At 38.3% G+C, this 21,473-nt stretch overlaps 1 protein-coding gene across 10 annotated transcripts in view; it reads right to left on the bottom strand.

Annotated features, from left to right (window-relative positions):
• ADGRL2 (adhesion G protein-coupled receptor L2) overlaps positions 1-21,473 on the bottom strand; it is a 387,559-nt gene that overhangs the window by 117,743 nt on the left and 248,343 nt on the right. For all 10 annotated transcript variants that reach the window (XM_063165828.1, XM_063165833.1, XM_063165835.1 and 7 more), the window contains one exon: positions 6,584-6,756. In XM_063165828.1, the coding sequence (XP_063021898.1) occupies positions 6,584-6,656 (73 nt within the window). In that variant the 5' untranslated portion in view covers positions 6,657-6,756. The remainder of the gene's footprint in view (positions 1-6,583; positions 6,757-21,473) is intronic.

Below are 21,473 nucleotides of genomic sequence, written 5' to 3' on the forward strand. Positions count from 1 at the left end.
TTGTCTACAGAGGCACATATACAAAATATAATCTGTGTTAAAAATGTAAAGAATTTAGTATTCCTAAATATATATATATATATATATAATTGGAAAAGCATCTAGTATTCTTGAGTTTCATTTAAAGTATCAACCCAAACATAATAAACAAACAATCAAAAAAATTAAAAGGAGCAACTGTAAATATTCTTCTACACAAACAACATTGATGAATAAAGATGACACCAGTTAACCACTGCAAAAGGTCAGACAATTTTCAAGTGTGTTTTTGCCATTGTTAGGAGCTCCTATACTAAGTGTCTTTATAATGGGAGTATGGATGGACAAGCCAAAAATTTCCCTTTGTGGATAGTTTTATCTCCCCTTCTATGTAACACAATCTGGAACACTACCAGAAACATGGAAGTGGGCACATACATGAAACATATTTCAGAGCCATTTGTGTTAGTCCTTTTTCTGTAGTGCCTTCATCCTACATATGCTTGCTGCTATCAAGACATCCATCCATGCAATAGACAATTAGCACAGACTATGACTTTCTGTGCCTCTTACTCACAGAGGTAGACCATGAGGATCAATGGATCTACTTGCAAATATAAAACGCATTTTGTGCTTGTAGAACTTGGCAACAAATATTAAATCTAAAATTATTATACTTTATGATAATTTTTATAATTTGATCATAAGGACGCTAAATGTAATAAGAAAGCCAGTGCTGAAGCATTCATTGATATCAGATGCTTCAGGCAGTTACACTTACATTTTACACTGTGACCTGAAAGTACAATATAAAACAACGTTACAACTATATAAAAAAACCCTTGTTACTAAGACAAGCAGCATTCTTCAACAAAAAAAAAAACAGAAATGAAAAATAATTAAAGATTTTTTAAATACAACTCAATAAAAAATAAACTGTATGTTTTCTTATGTTTAGTAGTAGATTACTAATAAAGTCTATTTGCTTTCTGAAAGACATGTCCAAAATCTGCTACTGTATTCCTGCAAAGGTCCCTTTATCATAATGAACTAATCTAAAACATTCCCAGATTTACATTTAACAGAAGAAAAGCCCCTTAGGCAATGATGTTGGTGCAGGTCAGCTGAAGGTTAAATAAACCCCTCTCATTGCACTGGTCACCAGCACAGCTCACCTCGCCCTGAGACCCACCAAGGTTACAGCAACCTAAGACAGTAAAATCCAGCAGCAGCTTAGAGGGCTCTGAACACACAGCATCTGCCCTTAGCACAACACACTGCACTTCTCTCATTTTGCACATTACAGGGGCTTTTTCTTCTTCTGAACACAGAGCCCAACAACATGCAAAGTCTCCCTCATAAAGGACAACGTTTTTCAGTAACTGAGAAGACAGCATATCAAAATAGTAATATTATTACTCATCTCATAGTATTTATGCATTTATACTCTTTTCTTTGCCTAAACTGTAAGACTCCTACACTAACACTTCATTTAAATGTAAGTTTTCATTTAAATGTAAGTACAGTATTTAAAATGGTTCTTCATGCATTCTTCTACATGATTCTTCCACATTTTGCAATAGTGATGGTATTGCTTTGGTTTCAAAAATGTAATGTTACAACATAGAATCCTGCAGACATCAGTACTCTGGGAATATATAAAAGATTATTCACTGCCAGCATATTAAAGTATCTCTGGACTTTCTGGGCAGTCTGTCAGTCTCTATTTTTTGGAAATGCAATTGAAAAGCTTAACAGACATTCTCCTTTAGGAAGAAGTTTGGTCTTGCTGTTCAGATAAATTTTCTCTTTAGAAGATATGTTGGCCCTCTATTAGAAAAGAAAAGAGAGATGTCCCAGAGATGTATGCACCAGAAAATCCCACTAAAAAATGGCATGACCTTTCAGGACAGAAAACAGGACCCAGAGCAGCAGTTGCTTTCTTCAGAAAAAATCTTCATAATCTGCATTAATCAATTAAGAAAAAAAATTCTAAAGAATCCTAAACCATATCAGGTATACATGATACAAATGTAGATAGCATTAAGCTTATTAGAGTGATCCTCCAAAGAGTGGGCAACACCAGTCTGGCCTTAGCACACTGGGTGTGCTTATGGATGCTTTGCAAGCTCTGTAAACCCAGCGGTTCCTGCTAACTAGAGGCCTGACAGAGCCCTCACTGTGATAAATCCCACAGCTAGAAATTAAATCAGTGCTCCTCTTTGCTCTAGTGTGATTCCATAATGGATTTCACTCCTTGCAGAACCTAAATTCACTAATTAACAGAAACTGATTTCTACTCAAGGCCATGGTACAAGATTTTTATAATTTTTATCCTGGGCAAAGTCCTACTAATACTCCTAGTAAGCATGTAGGAAAGCTGACATGCTTTTACTGTTTATTCAGTACCTGTGCCATGTGCCTTAGACACTCCACATCTGAGTGGCTTCACAGGAAGATGAAGAGCTGGAGTAATACACTAAAATAGCAAATATCTTTGTAGTGGCCCAAAGTACATTATCTGTATTTAGCATTTTCTTTAGTAAATGCACTAATATTGAATATGCACTTAGAACTGCTTCCAACTCAGCACTCAGCTCTTTGGCTGGCATAGCTGGAATTTACAGGAATATATCCTTTTCAGTGTAATGCTCATTAAAACAAACATTCAGAAGCAAAGAAAAGCTGGATTTCTTTAAATAACATTAATTCCATTTAGGAAAACAGAATTAAATAGATAATGAAAGCATGATGCTTCTTCCTTTGGACAAAGCATAGATAATAATTCATAATAAAATGGATTTAAATTGAATTAAACCTTGGTTAAAATAGAATGTTAGCAAAGAAAATTATTTCAGCACTTCCAAGGCACTTGTGCTTTTCAAGCAGCAGAAAAGAATAAAAACAAACAGCATCAAAAGCTAGTCAAAAAGGTGGACTTTGTAAGCAAGATAAAGCTTAAAATACTGAAACCTGCACTGTCCAAAAACCAATCTACACCAGAATGTTTAGCTCTGACATCTTTTTTTCATATGCATATTAGTGTATCTGTCTTAACTTGCTTGAAGAGAAACCAATAATACATATAATATGCTTTCTGCTTTGCTATGGAAACAAGACGTGTGTGATCTCACTCTCTGGCTTTCTCTATTTTCTCAGATAATTTTTAACTTGTTAGATGATTTCACCTAATTAGGAAAGGGGGAGAAAAAAAGAGGTGGTGTCAAAAGTAATTAACTTCCTAGCGTTTGTAGGAAACAGGTAAGTAGAGGTGCATGGGACGGAGCAGGAATCCCCTCCTGAAGGCATGGGACAGACGTGGGGTGGGACAGACAGGGGGTGGGACAGACACGGGGTCTGGCACAGTGCAGAGGGAGCTCTGCTGTGCCCTGAGTGCCCAGGCCAGGCCTCCCACGGGCACCTGCCCAAGGCTGAGCCGAGCTGCTTCCCAAGGCACCCCCTTCAGTCTGCCTTTGCAATAGAACTGTAGTTTGAAAGACATGCCTATATACAACGTGCTAGAAAAAGGGACAGAAAAATAACTTCCAGAAATGAGATTATTAATACTCCAGCTCATGACTTGAGCTTTTCATTCCTCTTTCCAGCCTCTTGTCCCTTCCTCATTTGGGGCTGCAATGCTTGCTGTTGATGGCAGTAACAACAAACACAACAATAGCGAGTTCTTGTTGATCAGATGTACCAGCAGTGTATAATAACCCAGTGTGGTTTTCCTGTCCAGCTGTCAGCACTTGTCTGGTCCAGGTGCATTTTACCTGAAGGAATGGACTGTTTCAAAAGCAATCCCATCTGGACTGCATAGCCAGGGGGAAAAAAAAAAAAAGGGAAAACCAAGACCTTCTTATCTGAGGATATGATTCCTGTTTGGATAGGCAACACTAAAAGAAAATTACAGCCTTCGTATAACTGTGCCTGCTTGCCAATTCCCTGGTGAGGTAAAGTTAAAGCTGTGAGAGTTATAGAGCCTTTTCTTGATTGGAAAATGTTTCATTATATGAATAAATGAATCACTTGTCCACACCCAGCATCATTCCCCCCCCCCCCTTCCTCTCCATTTAACTGTACAGAAACATTAAAATGTAAGATCAGGGAATTCAGTCAGGTTTTATCTCTCCCAGCAACTGCAACAACCTTCATGTACACATCAGATTTCTATTAAAAAACTACATTCCAAGCAAAAGAATTAAAGATTTTCTTATTTCTAGCAAAAGTTAGATGCTCTTATTTTAACCTTTGTTCATGTTCATACTTCCAGGCATGAAGTGCTACTAAAGCATGTTATACTTGGCATCTCTTATTACTGAAGCAGAAGGCAATGTAATTTTGTGAGAAAGTGTAATAATGCAGTATTCATTTTTCTTCTGTGGCTGGAAGCCAACTCTATATTAATATTCATTTCCAGTATACAGAGCCACAGTATTTCATTTATTTTAAGAATTTACAATTAATTTGGTATGATTCTGTTATCTGCTCCCAATTTCCTTCCCTGTTTCTTTTAGCTGAAAAAGCAGCTCTTGTATAGACTTAAAAAAAGTAAATTCACAACTGAAGCATCAAAAGATTGCTACTGGCTACTAAAAGCAAGAAAAACAGGGACAGAACAAAATGAACTTGAAATATTACAGATGACAATGAAAATTAACTTTCTGCAAATGGTAAAAATTCAATCTGCAGAAGTTCTCAGTTGACTTTTTCCCTTCCAAACTCAGCAGATAAAACATGTTTTACAGCCTGCTGTTTGCAACTGTAACCAAACCACAGAAAGTTGTTCGTCTGCTTTTCCTTTCTGCTTTCAGATGTTTTCAACCATCACACAGCATTAAACTGCAAGCACCTGAATGTTTGTAAAATGCGTTAAGTAGAGAGATCTGAAACAATTGCAATAATAATAATTTTAAAAAACCTTAGTGTTTTAAAACTTCAGAAAAAAACCATAAATAGATGTCTCAACTTCCTACACCTTAGGTTTCACCTTGTGCAACCACTTCTGCAATGTAAGTGCATTTACAATTAGCACCAGCTATTACCAAACCAGCCAGTCATAAAGTTTATAACTCCACTCTCCTAATCCACATTTACCTTTCTTACCTATGAAGGAGGCTGGAAAGCATATTCTCTTCCAGCTGTTTGTAAAAGTGAGATTACAGCCAAGTCCCCAGCCCGGGCAGGCAGCGCGAGGGCAGCGAGAGCAGCGGCTCCCAGACCAGGAGCCCCACCAAGCATGAAACCATCTCAGATCTGCTCAGCCTCCTACTACATCCTGGCAGCATTTAAGGAGCAGGGGAGGGATGGGGAACTGACTGTGGAAGCTGTTTCAGTGAAATGAGACTTCCCCAAGTTGAGAAACAGGCAGGAGGATGGGCTCCCTGAGATGTGTGTGTTCACACATGCAGATGAACAACCCATCTCGGCAAAGCTCGGCTGCCAGCACGGCCCCAGCTGGGCAAGGCTGCAAAGAAAGCTTAGGAAATGATGCAGTGAGCATGGAAAGCTGCAGAAAATATTTGAACTTTTAGGGACTTTTTATTTATGTAATAGTTCCTTTTTACTTATATAAATTTAGGAAGAAAGAGAGGAGGAGGCAGGGTAGTTTTCCAGAAGTATTTCTGAAAAATCTACCCTTAAAATTCAGCAATTTTGACAGAGTAACGTGCATATCTGCTTTAAAAACTGGTGAGATCATGACAAAGATGCATGAAGGAACTCTGTATATTATACATCAATTACTGAATAATGTGAGATGGCATGGAGATGCTATTTTATTACTAAACCAATCTTTTCACCTGCAATCTAGTCAATCAAAATGCTCACACCCAAAACCAGCCGCAGGTTCTATATGAATATTTGCAATTAAAAATTCATAAGTCATGTTTTCCTTTTCATTCATTTGTGTTCCTCTGCTTATTAAAAGGGCCACAAGAACAGCTGTGGAGACAGACTAACTGGATGAAGTATAATTTATGAAAAAAAAATAGATAAAGAATAGATAATGCAACTTCTTTAAAAAATCCTTTTCCTTCCTCATCTCTTTAATTTAACAGCTATTTAAAACACATTTGATAGCAGTGAAGTATTTTTTCTTTTTCCAAATAGAGCAAAAATATTTTCAAGTAGATGCTATTTCTGTATGAACTTTGAGTTTTATTTCCTGGAATTTAACTTGCATAGCACTAATCTTAATGAAGTGTTTGCCATTTCGTTTTCAGTGAGCAAAATTAGAAAAGTAGAACGGGTATTTCATTCAGTTGTTTTATATCACATTTAACATATCCATACATTTCTTGTGCAATGAGAAGGAAGGATAAACAGGAAGAATCCAAAAATAAGGCACCTACCAATCAAGGCTATTAATACTTCACTTGCCTGAACATTGCACTTCAATTTCAACATATGATACTATCAAACCTAAAAAAATTATTTTCTTCTTTTCTTCATTAAAAAGGGACAATTTGAGTCTTATAAATTAAGCCTAGAATATACTACATTTAGTTTGTCATCCTCAAACTTCAAGTCATCGAACAGAAATTAATTGTACAGTCCATTTAACTCATCTGAAAACCCAAGTAAAAAATAAACTAAAGCTTACCTTCAGTACACTGCAGGAAGCTGATAATGAGCAGAAACCAAAAACTTTGCATTCTGCAGCCAGAAGACACCATTATTGATCCCTGTAAGAATTTTCTTTGTATTCCTTAATGAATCCAGTTATAAAAGCCCAGCATCATCGAAACCAGTGGTCTGCATTATTCATCTTCATACCTGGAGCAGCAGAAGATTTGGAAGAAAAGGAGAAAAAAAAAATCTATCAGTACCTGAACACCAATAATTTGGAATAGCAAGTTTTACTTCACATGAAGACGGAAATATTTAGTAAAAACTGAGAGCATGCCTGCACTGTAGCTGGGAATTTGGCAGGGTTCTGGGATGTAATCTCTCAAGGTCAATCATCACTAAGCACAATGCCAAATAATGATACGTGCTAATGTTGAAAGCATGAGTGTTACTGATGTATTTGCACTAAGACACGTGAAAAAAAACCAACGGGAGAACATTTGCACCAAATATAACAAACTGGACCTGTAGATCAGCTGGCTAAGGTTTTCTTACTCCACAAATCTGACACAACCTGCATTTCTCTACCTTAAAGAACCGCAGAAAAATTAAATCTAGGGCCCTATATATTATTATATATACATATGTATGTATGTGTGTATTATATATTATGTGTATATACTTATTGGGGATTTGAAACATGGAGAGGCTGAGAACAGCAGAGCAACTCCCCCCAGCAGGAAGGCTGATCAGGTCTGCTCCCTGCCATGGCTCTGGCGCTCCCTTCATGCTACACAAAGATTGCTCTCCTTGGATGAGAGAGGCAGTAACAGCTGCTTTGCTGACAAAATACACCATTTGGTGAGGCAGCCTCTTCATATCACTGCACAGTTAGCTGTATTTCTACACAATAAACATCTTCAGAGAAAAGGGAATAAACAATGGATGAGACCTTCTTCTGTCCTTAGCCTCAGACAAGATTTGTCTCCTACTGAGAAATACGAACTGAACTGCTCCTGTAAACGATGTACCAAAGGAAAAATTCTTCAAGCTATCATTTGCATTTGAAAAATATAATTATAGTGATAGAGTGCAGTAGCTGTGGTAGAAGATTTGACAGCAGAGTGCTCCCTTTTGCTAATGACTCTATTCTCTCACCAGCCAGCTGAGTAACTACACACATCCTCTTCCATATCTCACTGTGTGAAGCTAGGTCATGCTTCAGCCCTGACTATTAGAGTTTGGGAAGCTAAAGAAAAATTAACATCCATAGAAGAACAGATTATTTTTAAGTAGAAAGCTGGCTTTACATATTACAGACATGTGAAACAACTCTGGAGAACACTGAGCACTGCAGCAACCATGGATGCAAAGGGCTGAGCCTGGTGTCACATTGGCTCGCTCTTTCCAGGACAAATGAACAGGACTCTGAGGACATATTGCTGAGATATCTGAAATTAAAGTTACTTTAAAACCACGTAACAATGACTGTGTTAAAATTTAAGTGGCAGGATCCAAGGGCCACTTATGATTCTTATGAGTACTAGAGCATGTTAAGGACTTTAAAAATACATTTACCCTTTTGGCAAGGAGAAGTGGAAAGGATGAAGAGCACAAAATAGCAGATAAAGAAATTCTATGAAATGTTGATAATTTTTAGAAGCAGAAATGTTAATCATAATCAATGATAAAGTTTGTTCCCTGAACACACAAACAGCAACAAAACTGACACTCATTTTTTCCCACAAGGAGAGAAAGACAGGAATTAACGGAAAACATTATGGAACAATTTCTCTGGCTCTCAAGGAAGGCAGTGTATCTGTTATTAAATTATTAAAATAGCCAAGAAGGTTTCTTCACTTGGCTCCTCTTTAAGAGAACTGGAGGCATCTCTCTCACAATACAAGTGTGCTGTGATTCCTCACACAGTGAAATTAAAAACTGACATCTGAGACCATATGATTTAATGCTTATTGATACAAAAAAATGAACCCTTTGTCCAATTTTCAACAACAGATAGGTGCTCCCCAGTCACAGGTACTTTTTTCCACACATATTTCAGCGAGAAGCAGGCAACAGCAAATGGAGTGCAGGATGGGCAGCGCGTGGCTCTCCCTGGCACTCACCCACGTGCCCTGGGTACAAGGTGTGACCTGGATTTAGATGGTGACACAGGAGGACCTCGCAGTGCTTATGAGGACACAGTCACATTCCAGCTCTAGATCTTTTACACTGGGCTGAGACTCTTTTGTAACTAAAAGAAAATAAATCTAAAAGTCCACAAAGGATGCACTGCATTCAGCAGAAATTAAAATTGCAAAGGAGCTCCTGCTGAGTTAAGAAAAAAAAATTGCCACCATGATCTCCGAAAAAAAAGCCCTGGAGATAGTTCAGCTAGAATCTTGAGAGGAGTTTGGATTAATTTTCCACCTGTAGCACCCAAAGGAAAAATCATAAAACTATTCCACACACACTACAGACTAATCAGTGTAATTTCAGTAAGCAATCAGAATAATCCAGGAGAATAGATGATGAATAATAATGGCTAAAAGTGAAATTAAATCAGTCTTCTGATTGCTCCCAGTCTGTCCAGAAGATTTGGACTTCCTGAGACTCAACTTTTATCATTATTTCTATAACATATCACTGCACTCTCAGGTTTTGAGATATCTTTCTTCAGCTTCAACTGGATAGTGACATCCATGTGCTTTATCATCCTCAGTCATCACTTCCTTGTGGGCCTTTTTAAATTGGAGCGGGGAGGAAGGAGTTATGTCAAAAATAAAACCAATAATCAAAGCATCACTTGCATAAGATCCAGCATCTCCCTAGGAAGTAGCTGCAAAATGTATGCCAAACACTTTGCTTTTTTTTTTTTTTTTAATTGAGTAAAGTTCTTGACTGACTTAGTCACTTTTATAAGGACCTAATAGTTTCTGAAAATATATTGATGCCTTAGAAATATCAAAACCAGCATAAGCTATTCAAATAAGAAGAAATTGCAAGCATTTTAAAGAGCAATTTTAAGTGTTTTGTGCAATATATTGTTCTCTTTAGATTGCTGTAGCCTACAGACATAGAATTTAACTCAGTGTGCTGCTGCAAAAAGAATTCAAGATAAACTAACCAGCCCCTAACAGATTATCAGTAACACATGTTTATCTAAAAACCCAAGAAAAAATGAAACTGTGTTTGAAAACTGATGCAATTGAATTTGGGCTTGCTTCTTTTCTTTTGAATAAGTTAACATGTTCACAGCAAACAAATTTTAATGGAGCCTCTGTATTTGAAAATCTCTATGTGGCTCTAAGTAAAAGAACGTGCAGCTCCAACCATTCATCAGCATAACAAAAGCTAAACCTGAGAAAGGCACCCAGACATGAGCTGGAGCCAGAGAGCACTCGGACTAAAGACACTGCTGTCAGCCACATCCTTCTGACCATCCATCTATCAGTGATGCAGAGACTGTCGGGGGCATCTCACAACAACAACAAATCCCAAACCAAACGACTAGAAGCAGGAAAAGATGTATTAGGTTACTTCTTTGTAAACAGAAAAAGGAGACCACAGCGAGTGGCTGTCCTGCGCAAATAAGTTATTTCCCCTCAGACCTTAACAAACATTTTCTCTGCATCGCTGACTGCTTCAGCCTGTGGGTGGGGCAAAGAGAAACTCCCTAGAGCAAAATCTTGCTTGAATTTCAGAGTGCAATAAAAGCTGCCCAGAAAATTTCAGTTGTAACTTAAATCCCTACCTCTGGGCCATACTGCAATCTCCCACAGGAAAAAAAAAAAAAACCCTGCTGGAAGTAGAGTGGTTCACCTTGTTAAGATTCTTCTCATATGCACTGTCAAAGAAGGCCAGATCAGGAATAGAAATGTTAAATGTAACACTGCAAAGGTACTGGGCATCCCTTCATACTGTATTCATAAGCTGTGCTCCAAGTCCCGAATATCTCAGTGCCCCCTCCTCGCCTCCTTGTTCTCCTGTGCTTCTGAAATCCTCGCAGCCGGAACGCAACCGCAGCAGAATACACGCCACTGCTGGCCATCCCTCTCCCCGCAACATTGCTCAAGAGCACCCCAGAGATAAGAGAAAGCTGCTCCAAGCATGCTCCTTGAAATACTTTTATCTTGGAAGAGAAAGACCTCTAAAGGACTGTCGTGTTCCAACTCTACTCTGTTTAACCTTCCCAAGGTTTTATTTTCAAAAGCCAAAAAAGGGTCTTTTAAGAGCTTCCGGACAACTGACACAGCATGCTCAAAAGCTGCCATTTCCCTCCTGCTCTATCCAGCTTTTCAGGCAATTAAGACAAAGGAGAACACAGAGATCTTTCCAGCTAAGCAAGGATGTTTTTCTTTAGCTAAAAGTCATTCAGACTAATGCTGATGTATTTTACAGTATAGTGCTTAATTTTCCAAATCATTTTAGAAACACCGCAGAGCACTTGCAACCTCAGTGAAGCTTTAACATCCCTACTACAGAAATAAAATTTGTACTAGCTTTACAGATGATGAAGCACACGGAGGTAAGGAACATCAGGCATAGCTGCACAGCTCATACATGCCAAGGAACTAGCAGGACCAGGCAGTCCTCCTTATAAATCCTGTGTGACCTACCTTGCCACACAAGCAGCACCCCCACTGCCTTTCATAACCCAGTTTATGAAACTGAGTAATTCTGTAATACATATGAGCCATTCTGCAGAGGAAAGGAGGGGGCAGAGAAGGCAAGGGTGAATAGATATATATTCATACAATATAATAGACTACTTAGTCTCCTGAGAAATCATGTGTCCACGTGCTTTCCCATCATGAGGCTTTCCCAATTTAAAGAAACAAAAAAGTTAAACTTACTATAATCTGTAACACAGGAATTTAATTAGTGAAGTGTGATTAGTAAAAGTGTCTGAGCCGCATTAGTAAAATCCTCAAATGAGACTAATACTGTTTATGATCCAACAGCTACCATTTTCTACATATCTGCAATGAGATACAAATCTAGTTTTCAACATTGAACATGTCTTCAGATGCATTCAACATGAGTTATTCCTAAGTTTTCAATATGCTAATTCAAAAATTGATTTACATTAATAATGCCACATTAGTGCTACAGTACCAGATTGTAGAAAATCTGGTTATGAGTTTTAGCTATGAGACCTTACAAAAAAAAACCCCTGACAACAATCAAGACTGCTGATCTAGTAAGCCTCCTTCTACTGCCTATGATAAACAACCAATGCCTGATCTGCTCCAATGAAACCAGCTGCATATTGCAAGGTGAAATAAAAGCCTAACTCTGATCCATCTAAAATGGCTAAAAAATACTTCCTTTTCATTAAAGCAATTTAATGTTCAAAAGGTAGCAGGGAGTCTTATCTACACTTCTGTATTCAACAGTCCCTATTAATTGTCACCTTGAACATTGGATTTCTAACCCAAAACATTTCTTCCCAAGTTACATGGAAAGAATACAGTATGAGGGAAGGGAATAATACAGTAAGAACAAGACTTGACCAAGGTCATCCAATCTTGCTACAAAAAAAATTACTTCAATGCATTCAGCTGCACTGTGCTCTGAAGTTACATGCTAATGCCTGATGAATGCCTGAAACAGTGAGCAATAAATGTGTACCCTAAAATTGACAAAGACCCCAGAAACACCCACCCGACCCCAGAAACACCCACCCCACCCCAGCCTGAGTTCCCAGCTCTTCAGAGTAATGGAACATTCAAAATATCCAATCTGCCTATGCAAGACATGACACTAAACAGTGCACTGATACTATTTTACCAGCGGAACATCACAATTTAGTCCATCAGTCCTCAGCACCTCAGTGGTCTACCACAATCATTTACAGGGAAAATAAATAGGATTTGAGAGGAAAAGACAAAGATTTTCCTTTCTCATCAGCACTCTAATTCAGCTTGGCCTCACTCTTGTGTTTTACAGACACGTTACACAGCGGTCCATTCCCAACAAGCCAGCTTTGCCCCTTGTTAACACAGGATAAAGCCTGGACACTCAGGGGAGTTCTCATTCAATAAGCCAGCTAAGTAAACCTTTGCTAGCACTAATAAGAATGGCTTTTTTTGGCTCCAGGCACTCTCCTTTTGCCAAGTCTGAATTTCTCTTTTTGCCTTTGATAAATGCTCAGAATCAAGGGCGGGTAGGGGCGGACAGGGCGTGTCACTCAATCCTCATTGCAAATTCCCTGTATTTCACCTGAATCACCTCATACTGCTACGTGAGACCACCTCGACACAAGCAGTGCAGGTAAAACCTTTCTACCACTTCTGCCCTCTGTGTCACTACAGCTTCCTGGGGACTCAAAGATAATTCCCCACCATCCAAAGAAGGGGGGAGGGAAAGGATGCTGTAAGTCAATTACAACCGTTATCGGCTGTAATATCTCAGTGTCATGCTGAGCATGTTAAATATGCTGATCACTGTGGACACCAGAGGCACAGTCTGAGGCTGTTTGCCATTCTCTTCATTAAACTGCAAAACAAATAGCTCTCATTTTCAAACCTATGTAGGACAGATTTTATGAACATCAAAAATAAACAAGAAAATAATGAGTATCTTTACAAAAACACTGAGAACCATATGACAAACCTAAAGAAGCAATTGTAACAGCTGAAGAAAATTCAAAGGCTTTTCAAACTTCTCAGAGCAGAGAAATCCTCAAAATAATCTATTTACATTAAAGATCTCATTTCTTCCCCTTGGAAAAAAAAAATCACTAGACTAACATCAACCAAAGACATAGCAGTCTTGTAAGACAGGAAACTGTTTGTTGACAGCCTTGACAAGGCTTTGCAGAGGCCCGTATTTCTCAAAGCTGTTATGCCACTTAGCTGATTTTTTTTCCCTTCCACTGTTTTTCACAGCTGAGAACTTGTTTGAAGTGGAAGTAGACTGAAAAACAAAACAAACAGAACTAAGTCCTGGGACTGTGGTCAGACATGTCAGTACCTGTGAAGCGACGTGGTGTTTCTCTAATTGACTGCAAGGATTTCAACACACCTGATCTGCTTTATGGCCACTAGGCCTGGGCTTAGGCAGGGAGATGAGCTCTGATACTGAGTATGGAATCCAGCTCTGGGGCCCCCAAGATATGAATTATATGGACCTCTTGGAGGAGGGTCTCACAAAGATGATCAGAGGGCCAGAGCACCTTTCCTATGCAGACAGGCTGAGAGAGCTGGGGCTGTTCAGTCTGGAGAAGAGAAGGTTCTAGGCAGACCTTACAGTAGCTTTCTAGTACCTAAAGGGACACATGAGAGCTGGAAAGGGACTTTTTGCAAGGGCCTGCAGTGATAGGACAAGGGGGAATGGCTTTAAACTGAAAGAGGGTAAATCTAGGGTAGATGTTTGGACGCTTCTCCTCACTGTGAGAGTGGTGAGGCACTGCAACAGGGTTTCTGACGCCACATCCATGGAAGTGTGTTAAGACCAGGTTGGATGGGGCTTTGGGCAACCCGGTCTGGCAGCATGTCTCCCCAGCCATGGAAGGGGGGTTGGAATTAGATGATAATTTAAGGTGCCTTCCAACCCAAACTGTACTATGATTCTGTCTTTCACTGAAGTAAGACAACTCCGCAGACCAGCACAGAGCCAGCAAAACACCCACACGTTACTCACTTCCAAAATAAAATCAAGTTACAGGCAAGAGCAGACAAGAACACATTTTTATCATGCATGTAGAGCACTTTTATCCATGCCATAACCAGGTTAATGGGGGCTGTATAGCCCAACACACTGGACCTCCTGGGGGATGGCTGTGCTGCAGCCTCGGCATTTGATATTCAAGCACAAACCTCAGTTTGGTAGCATCAATTCCCTGGAAACTACTGCACTGAAAACTTCTTTTCTGGGCACGTGCCAAGGAATATTATCAAAAAGATTCATGAAGCTGCTGGTTTAACATTCATTTTAAAGTATCCATTTTCTATCAGTTGTACTTATAATCATATTAAGTGATCTGTATTCAATATAAATTATATTGTTCCAGTTTTAGGAATAAGCTTGAGTGTGCAGCAAAATCACTTTTGATTATTTAAAAAAATTCTATCAAAACCCTTTGTTATCGCAGAGATACCAACTCTTTATAAGCAACTGAACAATATTTAGCATTTTAAAGTCAGAAGCAGTGGGTGTATAGATACTGACTGTGGTTTGGGCAGATCTTTGCTTGGAGAGGAACATTAACATCTGTGAGACCATGGCCTAATCATTGTGCAGTGAAATATGAATCAAAATCAATGGTGGCACCTAAGATGTAATCTCTGCTGTGTTTGGCTCACTGCACTGAATCTGTGACTCATAAATCATTGTTACTAGCCATTCAGTGAAATCAATATTCAGATTCCCTCTTGGTCTATACATATGACCACTAAATGAAATAATAATGACCAAACTATGTCATATATTAGGTTATCAATATTACCAAAAGGGTTTTCTTGGGAGCAATGAGATAATCTAGGATAAAATACATCAGATGAGCATGCAAATAAACGTGAAAAATTTGTGACTATATATAGAGAGCAGGAGAAAGGAAATTTTAAATATTTCTTCTTCCATCATATGCTCAAGTATTAGAATTTATCATAGCATCACAACAATGCATTTTGTTAATGACCATTTCAATAATGCATGCTTTTAACCATGTTTTAAAGCATGCTGTACCTAAGCTTTTTTAAATTTTCCTTCTTTTTTCGGATAACCCCTTCTTACATTATTTCTAGCTTTGTTTCTTTTCTCTGAAGCACTATTAATATTACCATAATCAGAGAGTAGGTTTTCTTTCCAGCAGCCTGATTGTCAGGACATTTAGAAGACCACTTTTTAGTTCCACTAAAAATCACCACCATCAAACAAACTTCCAGGAGTAATTCCATAAACCTGGATTTTCCAAACCATTTACAGACCATTTAGCTATTAAAAGGTAATGGCTTATGTCTTGCATAGAAACCTGAGAAGTGCCGTGTGCTACCATCCCATACTTGGCTATGAGCCACAACAAAATTTTTAATTTTGACAACAGAAGGAGGGAAGAAGTCTAACTGCTCTTTAAGCAGACAAGAGTTTCTCCAGGCAAGTATCACTTACAGGTAGGAACTCCACTGAATTTATGTAAGCCTTTGGAGGACTTCTGTGTGGACTTCCAAAGTACAAAAAAATAGCAGGCAGTGCCAGCAGACACATCTTTCATGTTCACCCCTTTTACATACCAGTAGCACTTAGAAGGCTGAAAACCCTAAAACCATGAAATAAAAATCAATGGTTTCCTTGGTTTTCTCCCCTTGTAACTGGCTTTTCTCATACACACATTCGAGAGGAGCTCAAGGGTGAGAAGCCCTGTATGACAGCACTGCACAACCACTCTCTTCCTTGTGCCTACACACAAACATTCTACTGAATTACACACCTACTGCTAGCACATCATCGAGGATGTGAGAAATGTCTGCAAGAAATCTGGCAAATAAATTTACAGGATCTATTCAGAAAGGGTCTGATTCTGCAATGAAACAAAGGATCCAATGCCCTTACTGGATGATGGGCTCTGCAAGGACACACAAGTTGCCAAGGTGTATAATAGTGCTGTAGTTAAGAGTATTTTCTTGTACAATTTAATAAGCAATGAACATTCAGGTGACTATTCTTAACTATGCAAGACAGCTGAATAAGTACCAGTCGTTAAGCAGAGCTGCAACATTCCTTCAGTTTGGGAAAACTGGGCTTTCTTACTTATTAAAACTATAATAGAAAAATAGAAATTATTTCAGTTATTTTTTATTCCGTCTGTTGAAAGTCTAAGTCAGGAAACTATAATGATTACATTTGGAGAAGTTACAAGCAAGAAAAACTCTAAATTACAATTCAGCAGGAAGGCTCCTTCTACTTGCATGTACCACAGTTAAAACCTCTTCTCCCTAGCAGCCTACATAACATTTTCTCTTCTGCAGAGAAATTTCTGAAGAGAAAAAAACTCCCCATGTATTGTGGAAACAGTGAAGGTCTCTTCCATGCATGGTGAAAAGGGAAGTGTGAAGTGATATCTTTTAAATATTAAACAAAATGGAATATGAGTTATCTCCAGCACTGCCATGCCAGCCACCATGAGCACTTGAGGACAAAATATCCTGAAATTGCTTTCATGCAAAGAATTTTTAAAAAGAATGAATACTTTTTAAAGTATTCAAGAGAATGAACTCTTTCCATTGAAATGACTGAAAACATTTTATTTCCTGTACATTTAAATTTTTTTAATCATCCATACAACACAGATGAAATTTAAGATACATTTTTAACACATTTTTTAGCAGCAATGTGACCTCTGATATTCTCTGGTTTCATCAAGCAGACCAAACCACACATTTACAATTTCTTTTAAATAATATAGCTCTTGATGGCTCAATGTGACAATGACACTGTTACTTTGGAAAACATCCTATTTTTCTTTAATTAGGCTACATTATGATTTTAGATGATAATTTATTTAGCCTTTCATGATTATAAATACTTATTGGCTTTTATTTTGTATTCTTTTACTAGAAATTAAAGAGAATTGGTTTTTTATTTAAACCCTGCTCTTCATATGTTCTGCTGCAGTTCATGAACTGTATGTGCAACTAAAGAAAAAAAAATTAGTCTACATTTGTCTATCAACAGTATTTATAAGTAAGAGAGAGGAAAGATTACAAAATTTTAATAAGAACATTATATTATAGTAGCAATAATCTAGGTGTTTTACTGGGAAGTGAAGTGGATTACCGTAAATGAAATTTTTAAATGTCCTTTCCATTTTATAGATAACACAAAATGACTCTTTTCATGTCTCCAGCGATAAGGATACATGTGCCACACATTTAAATAGTGCCTTCACCCTATCCAACCCTGCTCATGAATTAATAATTCAGTGACATTAATACAAGAAGATAAATGATAAAGAGGTTATAGCAAAAGGGCCAGTGGTACACATATACTTCTTTTAAAGCAGCTAATACCTCTCTGCCAATTACAGTTAGAACTTTTTTACAGTTTTCAATGGCATTTTTACAATCTAAATAGCAGCTTATGCACACACAATTTCACACAACTCAAGCTTAATAAATCTCCTGCTGCTACCAAACAATCATTCTGGGGGATTAAAGTGCAACATCTGCTAACATTAATAAGCATTTTACATAGCAATATGTATAAAAGCAGTTGCTATCAGTCTTCTGAAAAAGCTTCCAGACTGGTTTGGCATAAATTACACCTTTATCATTGAACTGCTACCTCCAGCTTACGGCAGCAATAAGGTAGTTGTAATGCTGGAAAATCCAAGGAAATTATATACTGACTGCTATTATCCTTTGAAGCACAACAATTTTCAAAATACTTGAAAAATAAACAAGAAAATGTATATATGCAAAGAACTTCAGGTAAGAACCTGGTAAAGTCCCATAATTTCACTACTTAGAAGAAAGCAAAGCTACTAATCTGTTTGCAAGAGAAAATTTCTCTCCTAATAGCAGTTATAACTTTCTAATCCACCTTGGGCTTTTTAAATTTTTATTTGTATTTCTACCAAAGCAGCATCTACTGTGAAAGAATGCCTGCCTTTCCAAGGAATAAAATAAATATCGGGGGGTTTATTTAATTAGGAATTCCAGCATACATTTTTAGGTAGAATTTGGCAAACGAGCATGCTTTGGAGTCGAGAGACGTGTAACATCAGCTTGAGCCAAGAACACAGTTGGCAAAAGCGGCACAAACTTTTACTTGCAGCCCTGCCAAGGCAACTCAAGCCCTGCAGTTCAGCTGTGGACAGCTGAATGCCAGAGCCTGCCAATCACCCTTCTCTGGAGTGAAGGAAATGAACAAAGTCAGATTCTAGCTTTTAAAAAAAAACAGAGGTAAAGTATTGCAGGCTCTCACTGCAGAAGCCCTACTATCCTGTTGCTTTTTAGAAATTGAAAAGAATCATTGGTCAACACTGCAATAATAAATATGATAACACTTTGAATACCTTTTTATAGCGCCCCAAGATAATTTTGTCGTGTGGACACATAGTCCAGTATCTCCAAGCTCATTTCTTTCCTTCATGAAAGAATAAATTTGTATAAAAAAATATTCATTTATAGAAAAGAACAGCAAGTTAGATCAAATGCATGTGTAAAATTTATTTAATACACTAGGTTTAATTATCAATTAATGTCCCTGATTAACATCAAGATTTGCTTGAGCAGGATTGTTTTAACATTATTTTTAAGTCAAAACATTGCTTTAAAAATTACTATTATCATATTCTCCTGACATCGCCCACATTTTTATTTGACACATTTTAAGAGAGATGAAGAAAATCAAAGCAATAAGATAATAAAAGATTCCAGCAATGCCAGTGCTTGACAACTAACATTCAGGGCCTTTTGATGATATCAGGCTTTAAAAGTACCCAGAACTAGGGCTGAAGCCAGGCTTAGTTGAGAGAAAAGTAGTTATTACAGGACAGTAAAAAAAAGCTTAAAACAAAAGGGAAGCACATTTAGTATCTACTTTTCCTCAAACTGATGGTTTCTTAAGCTGAAGCCTGCGCCCGAAATTCCCATCCACATTTCAAAGATTGCCAGAGGAAGCCCATGAGGATTAAGAACCAGGTGCCTCAGTGCCACAAACAGTCCTTCTTAAATACAGCTTGAATTTTAGATTGCTGTTTTAAAATAAGTTTTTATGAAGTTACTGTGTGCTACCTTTAAAAACACAGCTTTATATTAAAGTGATAATTTCTCCTTTTTTAAATTTTAGAATAAAATTATATTGGCACACGATTTTCTTTTCAGGCTATTTCTGCACCCGCACTCCAATTCTCACATCAGACATATCCCTGCCATGTGCCAGCCTTACATGTTCTGGAAGATTTACTGCTGCTGTGACAGTCTCATGGCTATTTCAAATCCAGGTCACAACTTTCCACAGTTACTTAGATTAACATTTGCAATTTAATCTATTTTAACCCAAGAATTCAACAGCGCTGAGACAAAAATGAGGTGATATTTTTGCTCAAAAATGACTGAATATTAAATCTGAAATTTAACAGGTTGTAATCATAACAGTTTGTAAACACTGTAATATATATGTCTGCCCTAATTTAGTAAGATGGAATTCTCACACAACACTTATCAAACTGAGCACAAAAAAATTGTTCTGGCATTTCACTAAATTAAAATCTTCAGTCCCCACAGCCAGAATGCACAAATTTAGATTTTATTAATACCTTAAATCAAACTCATTTTTATGAAAGGCAATTTACAAGTCATCATCTCTTCCAACAGCCAAGAACAGAACGGGGTCTTAAGCATATTTTTACAGACACTTTGATGACAGTCTAACCTTTTGCTCTGATTGCTATTTTTAACAAAAATAGCATTTTCTTTGAAATCCAGAAAACTCTTGTTTTCATGAATATAGCTTTAAGCCTTCGGTGACAGAGTGGCTGACAGCTCAACAGATAGAAAGCAAATTTAAGAGTAGCCGTCCCTGTTAAGAAAATGCATGCCATTTTACCATCTTCTTGTTCAGCAATCTCAAAAACTCCAAATTTAATCTAGATCACCGGATTTCACACCTTGCCCAAAGACACTGTGCCAAACCTTCACACTCACAAAACGATGCCATTTACACACACGTTCCGCAAGCCATCTTGATTTAACTTGTGCTCTATGTACTCTAATATTTTAAAATCCTAACACCAAATAACAGCAGTCAGCATTACAGGCACTTCTGCAATAGATTGCAAATCAGATGCACAATGAAATCATCATCATCATCAGGCAGCCTCCCTCGTGCTGCCAGCTACTCACCAGAAATCAGTGAGAGTCACACCATGGGGCCGGGGGAAAAAAAAGGAAAGGAAAAAAAAAAAACAAAGAAAGAAGAGAAGGGAAAAAAAATCAAAAAGCAAGTGAGCAGGCAGAGCGGGAAGCCGGCATTCCCGCGGGTGGTTTCGAGTGCAGAGGAAGCGGGAAAGCCCCTGGGTAGGGCGTGGGGCAAGGCAGCAGATGGGAGGGAAGGAGGGAGGGAAGGCCGGAGCACAGAGCCCCGCAGAGCGGGCAGGCTCGGCCGGAGCACCGCAGCAGGGCAGGGCTGGCAGCGAGGAGCAGCAGCGGGGATCACAGAGCACACCCGGCACCGCCACACAAGGGAAGGACCCGCTCGCACCAAACAGCGGAGCGCCGCGTGATTGCCTTCCAGCCGACTCCAGCGCCCAGGATCAGCTGCACACAGCCCAAGGTACAGAGCTCCCCCCGCCAGGACACGGACCGCGACTACCTGCCCCTGCATCCACGCGAAAAGCACCAGCCCACAGCAGAGTCCACCAAACTCCCCGCACAAGCGAGTCACAGCAGGAACGGACGAGGACACTCAATGCTACCAGAGGGGCCAGCACGCACAGTGCGCAATGAGATCTGTGTCTGCATCTCTTACCTGCACACAAATATTTTGAAACATTTGCCACTCTGCAAGTAATCATTTGCTATAAATGGCTGATGATTTCACAGCGCCCTTGCAATATTCTATAAGTGGCTAATGGCGCCATAATAATAATATTAATTTAAATACTACTAATATTAATTAATTAATAATATTAATTTTAAAAATAATATTAATAATACTAATTTTTAAAAGCTGACCACAATTTCAACACATCCATTGCCCACTCTGGGAATTTGTTTGTTTGTTTGTTTGTTTAAAATCAAATCCAAGAGAGGTTGTGACAGTAATAAGTGTACAGCTTACTTACGGGTCACTATTGGACTGAACTAAGATTTTATTTCTGGAAGAAAAAAAAAAAGCAAGACAGGAAGATAAATAAAACAGATGAGAATGGACAGGAAAAAACCAAGTCAACCTAAAGGTCCATCTTCTCAGATATG

This window comes from Melospiza melodia, chromosome 11 (assembly GCF_035770615.1).
Source record: "Melospiza melodia melodia isolate bMelMel2 chromosome 11, bMelMel2.pri, whole genome shotgun sequence".
Taxonomy (NCBI): Eukaryota; Metazoa; Chordata; class Aves; order Passeriformes; family Passerellidae; genus Melospiza; species Melospiza melodia.